The sequence below is a fragment of the Salmo salar genome, chromosome ssa12 (assembly GCF_905237065.1).
Source record: "Salmo salar chromosome ssa12, Ssal_v3.1, whole genome shotgun sequence".
Taxonomy (NCBI): domain Eukaryota; kingdom Metazoa; phylum Chordata; class Actinopteri; order Salmoniformes; family Salmonidae; genus Salmo; species Salmo salar.
The window spans coordinates 13,559,684-13,567,500 of NC_059453.1; the positions used below are offsets into that span (position 1 = coordinate 13,559,684).

The window sequence follows — 7,817 nt, forward strand, 5'->3', positions numbered from 1 at the left end:
ATTGGTGGAGTGCTGCAGAGATGGTTGTCCTTCTGGAAGGTTCTCCCATCTCCGCAGAGGAACTCTGGAGCTCTGTCAGAGTGACAATTGGGTTGTTGGTCACCTCCCTGACCAAGGCCCTTCTCCCCCAATTGCTCAGAGCAGCCAGCTCTAAGAAGAGTCTTGGTGGTTCCAAACTTCTTCCATTTAAGATTAATGGAGGCCACTGTGTTATTGGGGACCTTCAATGTTGCAGAAATGTTTTGGTACCCTTCCTCAGATATATGCCTCGACACAATCCTGTCTCAGAGCTAGACAAACAATTCCTTCGACCTCATAGCTTGGTTTTTGCTCTGACATGCACTGTCAACTGTGGGACCTTATACAGACAAGTGGGTGCCTTTCCAAATCATGTCCAATCAATTGAATTTACCACAGGTGGACTCCAATGAAGTTGTAGAAACATCTAAAGGATGATCGATGGAAACAGGATGCACCTGAGCTCAATTTCGAGTCTCATAGCAAAGGGAAGGAATACTTATGTAAATGTGATATCAGTTTTTTATTTTTAATACATATACAAACATTTCTTAAAACCTGTTTTTGCTTTTTCATTACGGGGTATTGTGTGTAGACGATTAGAAGAAAAATAAGGCTGTAACGTAACAAAATGCGTAGCAAAAAAGAGGTCTGATTACTTTCCGAATCCACCGTATACCACTCCAGCCATTACCAAGAGCCAGTCCTCCACAATTAAGGTGCCACCAACCTCCTGTGGGAGAGAGGGATGGGGGAGGAGGGGAGAGGGATGGGGAGGGAGAGAGAGGGATGGGGAGGGAGGGAGAGAGAGAGAGGGATGGGTTAGAGTGAGAGCAGGACACCCCCCCACCACATCTTCTTACTGCCAGGATGCTCCTGGAAGAGAGGGATGGGGGAGGAGGGGAGAGGGATGGGGGAGTGAGGGAGGGAGGGAGAGAGGGATGGGGGTAGGGAGAGAGATGGTTAGAGAGCGAGGGAGGGATGCGGAGAGGGGGATGGTGGAGGGAGGGAGATGGTGGGTTATAGAGAGAGAAAGAGAGAGTTAGAGAGAGAGAGTTAGAGAGAATGAACCCAGGTGGGGAGAGAGAGATAAAGAAAAACAGACAGAGACAGAAAGAGAGAGAGATAGATAGATAGATAGATAGATAGATAGATAGATAGATAGATAGATAGATAGATAGATAGATAGATAGATAGATAGATAGATAGATAGATAGATAGATAGATAGATAGATAGATAGATAGATAGATAGATAGATAGATAGATAGATAGATAGATAGATAGATAGAGAGTGGGTGTGCTGGTAGTAGTGTCTTTGTGATTGTGATATTTCAGCCGTACGTTCTGTTCATAGTTGTTGGTGTACAGATGGACATGCCTCTAGCTGTGTGTGTGTGTGTGTGTGTGTGTGTGTGTGTGTGTGTGTGTGTGTGTGTGTGTGTGTGTGTGTGTGTGTGTGTGTGTGTGTGTGTGTGTGTGTGTGTGTGTGTGTGTGCGCGCCGCCTACGTGTGTGTAGTGTGTGTGTAATGTGTGTGTGACCTGTACAGGTGTCATAACTCACAACCTGGACACAGTTTGAGAGCAGATGCACATATTCACACAGTGTTCGGTTACCATGGCACCTGGTGACAAATAAACTGTTGCTCACCTATGACTCACCTAACCACCAGAGAGATGGAGAGAGAGAGGAGGGAGAGAGAGAGGAGAAAGAGGAGAGAGAGGCAGACAGGCAGACAAGCAGACAGACAAGCAGACAGGCAGGCAGACATACAGACAGACAAGCAGGAAGACAGACAAACATACAGGCAGACAAACAGGCAGACACAGATAGGCAGACATACAGGCAGACAAACAGGCAGACAAACAGACAGACAGGCAGGTGTTTGCTGCCATCTGGTGTTGGTGTCAACCCTGTTCCTGGAGAGAAACCCTCCTGTAGGTTTTAACGTAAAATCATCCCTGAAAACCTACAGGAGGTGAAAACCTACAGGAGGGTATCTCTCCAGGAACAGGGTTGGAGATAAAACCTACAGGAGGGTGTCTCTCCAGGAACAGGGTTGGAGATAAAACCTACAGGAGGGTGTCTCTCCAGGAACAGGGTTGGAGATAAAACCTACAGGAGGGTATCTCTCCAGGAACAGGGTTGGAGATAAAACCTACAGGAGGGTGTCTCTCCAGGAACAGGGTTGGAGATAAAACCTACAGGAGGGTGTCTCTCCAGGAACAGGGTTGGAGATAAAACCTACAGGAGGGTGTCTCTCCAGGAACAGGGTTGGAGATAAAACCTACAGGAGGGTGTCTCTCCAGGAACAGGGTTGGAGATAAAACCTACAGGAGGGTGTCTCTCCAGGAACAGGGTTGGAGATAAAACCTACAGGAGGGTATCTCTCCAGGAACAGGGTTGGAGATAAAACCTACAGGAGGGTGTCTCTCCAGGAACAGGGTTGGAGTTAAAACCTACAGGAGGGTGTCTCTCCAGGAACAGGGTTGGAGATAAAACCTACAGGAGGGTATCTCTCCAGGAACAGGGTTGGAGATAAAACCTACAGGAGGGTATCTCTCCAGGAACAGGGTTGGAGAGCCCTGATCTAGACACTTTAGAGGTCTGAAGGGATTGGATAGGTATAAATCATCTGGTAATAGCTCCACCCCATTCTCTGATTGGATAGGTATAAATCATCTGGTAATAGCTCCACCCCACTCTCTGATTGGATAGGTATAAATCATCTGGTAATAGCTCCACCCCATTCTCTGATTGGATAGGTATAAATCATCTGGTAATAGCTCCACCCCACTCTCTGATTGGATAGGTATAAATCATCTGGTAATAGCTCCACCCCATTCTCTGATTGGATAGGTATAAATCATCTGGTAATAGCTCCACCCCATTCTCTGATTGGATAGGTATAAATCATCTGGTAATAGCTCCACCCCACTCTCTGATTGGATAGGTATAAATCATCTGGTAATAGCTCCACCCCATTCTCTGATTGGATAGGTATAAATCATCTGGTAATAGCTCCACCCCATTCTCTGATTGGATAGGTATAAATCATCTGGTAATAGCTCCACCCCACTCTCTGATTGGATAGGTATAAATCATCTGGTAATAGCTCCACCCCACTCTCTGATTGGATAGGTATAAATCATCTGGTAATAGCTCCACCCCACTCTCTGATTGGATAGGTATAAATCATCTGGTAATAGCTCCACCCCACTCTCTGATTGGATAGGTATAAATCATCTGGTAATAGCTCCACCCCACTCTCTGATAGACTAGGAGTTACACTATATTACTAACACCTATCTGATCCTTTCAGATAAACATAGTATCTCTGGTTAGGAATAGAGCTTGATAACATATACACAAAGTGACTAGGGGGTAGGAGGTTAAGGGGTAGGAGGTTAAGGGGTAGGAGGTTAGGGGGTAGGAGGTTAAGGGGTAGGAGTTTAAGGGGTAGGAGTTTAAGGGGTAGGAGTTTAAGGGGTAGGAGTTTAGGGGTAGGAGGTTAAGGGGTAGGAGGTTAGGGGTAGGAGGTTAAGGGGTAGCAGGTTAGGGGGTAGGAGGTTATGGGGTAGGAGATTAAGGGGTAGGAGGTTAAGGGGTAGGAGGTTAAGGGGTAGGAGGTTAGGGGGCAGGAGGTTAGGGGGTAGGAGATTAAGGGGTAGGAGGTTAAGGGGTAGGAGGTTAAGGGGTAGGAGGTTAGGGGGTAGGAGGTTAAGGGGTAGGAGGTTCGGGGACAGGAGGTTAAGGGGTAGGAGGTTAGGGGGTAGGAGGTTAAGGGGTAGGAGGTTAGGGGGTAGGAGGTTAAGGGGTAGGAGGTTAGGGGGTAGGATGTTAAGGGGTAGGAGGTTCGGGGACAGGAGGTTAAGGTGTAGGAGGTTAGGGATGATATGGGGATTTATTTTTTAGATTAGGTGAGTTCCTCACCTCCACTGGTTTCTCCTTCACAGCAGGCTTGGCTGCTCCCTTCTTCTCCTCCTTCTCTTTGACACTCCCTCCTTTCTTCTCCTCCTTCAGGGTTGCTCCTGCCTTCTTCTCAAACTTCTCCTCTTTCTTCATCTTTCCCCCTGGAAAGGAATGGGCTGATAGTGGGTTGTAGTGGTAGACAGGCTGATAGTGGGTTGTAGTGGTAGACAGGCTGATAGTGGGTTGTAGTGGTAGACAGGGTGATAGTGGGTTGTAGTGGTAGACAGGGTGATAGTGGGTTGTAGTGGTAGACAGGCTGATAGTGGGTTGTAGTGGTAGACAGGGTGATAGTGGGTTGTACTGGTAGACCGGCTGATAGTGGGTTGTAGTGGTAGACAGGCTGATAGTGGGTTGTAGTGGCAGACAGGCTGATAGTGGGTTGTAGTGGCAGACAGGGTGATAGTGGGTTGTAGTGGTAGACAGGCTGATAGTGGGTTGTAGTGTTAGACAGGGTGATAGTGGGTTGTAGTGGTAGACAGGGTGATAGTGGGTTGTAGTGGTAGACAGGGTGATAGTGGGTTGTAGTGGTAGACAGGCTGATAGTGGGTTGTAGTGGTAGACAGGGTGATAGTGGGTTGTAGTGGTAGACAGGGTGATAGTGGGTTGTAGTGGTAGACAGGCTGATAGGGGGTTGTAGTGGTAGACAGGCTGATAGTGGGTTGTAGTGGTAGACAGGCTGATAGTGGGTTGTAGTGGCAGACAGGCTGATAGGGGGTTGTAGTGGTAGACAGGCTGATAGTGGGTTGTAGTGGCAGACAGGCTGATAGTGGGTTGTAGTGGTAGACAGGCTGATAGGGGGTTGTAGTGGTAGACAGGCTGATAGTGGGTTGTAGTGGTAGACAGGCTGATAGTGGGTTGTAGTGGTAGACAGGCTGATAGTGGGTTGTACTGGTAGACAGGGTGATAGTGGGTTGTACTGGTAGACAGGCTGATAGTGGGTTGTACTGGTAGACAGGCTGATAGGGGGTTGTAGTGGTAGACGGGCTGATAGTGGGTTGTAGTGGTAGACGGGCTGATAGTGGTTCTAGTGGTAGACGGGCTGATAGTGGGTTGTAGTGGTAGACAGGGTGATGGTGGGTTGTACTGGTAGACAGGGTGATAGTGGGTTGTAGTGGTAGACAGGCTGATAGCGGGTTGTACTGGTAGACAGGCTGATAGTCAGTTCTAGTGGTAGACAGGCTGATAGTGGGTTCTAGTGGTAGACAGGCTGATAGTGGGTTCTAGTGGTAGACAGGCTGATAGTGGAATGTAGTGGTAGACAGGCTGATAGTAGAATGTAGTGGTAGACAGGCTGATAGTGGGTTGTAGTGGTAGACAGGCTGATAGTAGTTGTACTGGTAGACAGGCTAATAGTGGGTTGTACTGGTAGACAGGCTGATAGTGGGATGTAGTGGTAGACAGGCTGATAGTGGGTTGTACTGGTAGACAGGCTAATAGTGGGTTGTACTGGCAAACAGGCTGATAGTATGTTGTAGTGGCAGACAGGCTGATAGTATGTTGTAGTGGCAGACAGGCTGATAGTGGGTTCTAGTGGTAGACAGGCTGATAGTGGGTTCTAGTGGTAGACAGGCTGATAGTGGGTTGTAGTGGTAGACAGGCTGATAGTGGGTTGTAGTGGTAGACAGGCTGATAGTGGGTTGTACTGGTAGACAGGCTGATAGTGGGTTGTACTGGTAGACAGGCTGATAGTGGGTTGTACTGGTAGACAGGATGATAGTGGGTTATACTGGTAGACAGGCTGATAGTGGGTTGTACTGGTAGACAGGCTGATAGTGGGTTGTAGTGGTAGACAGGCTGATAGTGGGTTGTAGTGGTAGACAGGCTGATAGTGGTTTGTAGTGGCAGACAGGCTGATAGTGGGTTGTAGTGGTAGACAGGCTGATAGTGGGTTGTAGTGGTAGACAGGGTGATAGTGGGTTGTAGTGGTAGACAGGCTGATAGTGGGTTGTAGTGGTAGACAGGCTGATAGTGGGTTGTAGTGGTAGACGGGCTGATAGTGGGTTGTAGTGGTAGACGGGCTGATAGTGGGTTGTAGTGGTAGACGGGCTGATAGTGGGTTGTACTGGTAGACGGGCTGATAGTGGGTTGTAGTGGTAGACGGGCTGATAGTGGGTTGTACTGGTAGACGGGCTGATAGTGGGTTGTACTGGTAGACAGGCTGATAGTGGGTTGTACTGGTAGACAGGCTGATAGTGGGTTGTACTGGTAGACAGGCTGATAGTGGGTTGTAGTGGTAGACAGGCTGATAGTGGGTTGTAGTGGTAGACAGGCTGATAGTGGTTTGTAGTGGCAGACAGGCTGATAGTGGGTTGTAGTGGTAGACAGGCTGATAGTGGGTTGTAGTGGTAGACAGGCTGATAGTGGGTTGTAGTGGTAGACAGGCTGATAGTGGGTTGTAGTGGTAGACGGGCTGATAGTGGGTTGTAGTGGTACACGGGCTGATAGTGGGTTGTACTGGTAGACAGGCTGATAGTGGGTTGTAGTGGTAGACAGGCTGATAGTCTGTTGTACTGGTAGACAGGCTGATAGTGGGTTGTACTGGTAGACAGGCTGATAGTGGGTTGTACTGGTAGACAGGCTGATAGTGGGTTGTAGTGGTAGACAGGCTGATAGTGGGTTCTAGTGGTAGACAGGCTGATAGTGGGTTCTAGTGGTAGACAGGCTGATAGTGGAATGTAGTGGTAGACAGGCTGATAGTAGAATGTAGTGGTAGACAGGCTAATAGTGGGTTGTACTGGTAGACAGGCTGATAGTGGGATGTAGTGGTAGACAGGCTGATAGTGGGTTGTACTGGTAGACAGGCTAATAGTGGGTTGTACTGGCAAACAGGCTGATAGTATGTTGTAGTGGCAGACAGGCTGATAGTGGGTTCTAGTGGTAGACAGGCTGATAGTGGGTTCTAGTGGTAGACAGGCTGATAGTGGGTTCTAGTGGTAGACAGGCTGATAGTGGGTTGTAGTGGTAGACAGGCTGATAGTGGGTTGTAGTGGTAGACAGGCTGATAGTAGTTGTACTGGTAGACAGGCTAATAGTGGGTTGTACTGGTAGACAGGCTGATAGTGGGATGTAGTGGTAGACAGGCTGATAGTGGGTTGTACTGGTAGACAGGCTAATAGTGGGTTGTACTGGCAAACAGGCTGATAGTATGTTGTAGTGGCAGACAGGCTGATAGTGGGTTCTAGTGGTAGACAGGCTGATAGTGGGTTCTAGTGGTAGACAGGCTGATAGTGGGTTCTAGTGGTAGACAGGCTGATAGTGGGTTGTAGTGGTAGACAGGCTGATAGTGGGTTGTAGTGGTAGACAGGCTGATAGTAGTTGTACTGGTAGACAGGCTAATAGTGGGTTGTACTGGTAGACAGGCTGATAGTGGGATGTAGTGGTAGACAGGCTGATAGTGGGTTGTACTGGTAGACAGGCTAATAGTGGGTTGTACTGGCAAACAGGCTGATAGTATGTTGTAGTGGCAGACAGGCTGATAGTGGGTTCTAGTGGTAGACAGGCTGATAGTGGGTTGTAGTGGTAGACAGGCTGATAGTGGGTTGTACTGGTAGACAGGCTGATAGTGGGTTGTACTGGTAGACAGGCTGATAGTGGGTTGTACTGGTAGACAGGCTGATAGTGGGTTATACTGGTAGACAGGCTGATAGTGGGTTGTACTGGTAGACAGGCTGATAGTGGGTTGTAGTGGTAGACAGGCTGATAGTGGGTTGTAGTGGTAGACAGGCTGATAGTGGTTTGTAGTGGCAGACAGGCTGATAGTGGGTTGTAGTGGTAGACAGGCTGATAGTGGGTTGTAGTGGTAGACAGGGTGATAGTGGGTTGTAGTG

At 48.4% G+C, this 7,817-nt stretch overlaps 1 protein-coding gene across 5 annotated transcripts in view; it reads right to left on the reverse strand.

The window, feature by feature from the left end:
* Nucleotides 1–7,817, reverse strand: part of LOC106564236 (mycbp associated protein) — a 67,233-nt gene that overhangs the window by 3,341 nt on the left and 56,075 nt on the right. For 4 of the 5 annotated variants that reach the window (XM_045690763.1, XM_045690762.1, XM_045690759.1 and 1 more), the window contains exons 17-18: nt 3,952–4,091; nt 713–751 (exon numbers count right to left, since the gene is read on the reverse strand). In XM_045690763.1, the coding sequence (XP_045546719.1) occupies nt 713–751; nt 3,952–4,091 (179 nt within the window). The remainder of the gene's footprint in view (nt 1–712; nt 752–3,951; nt 4,092–7,817) is intronic. The other variant, XM_045690761.1, reaches the window with a different exon arrangement.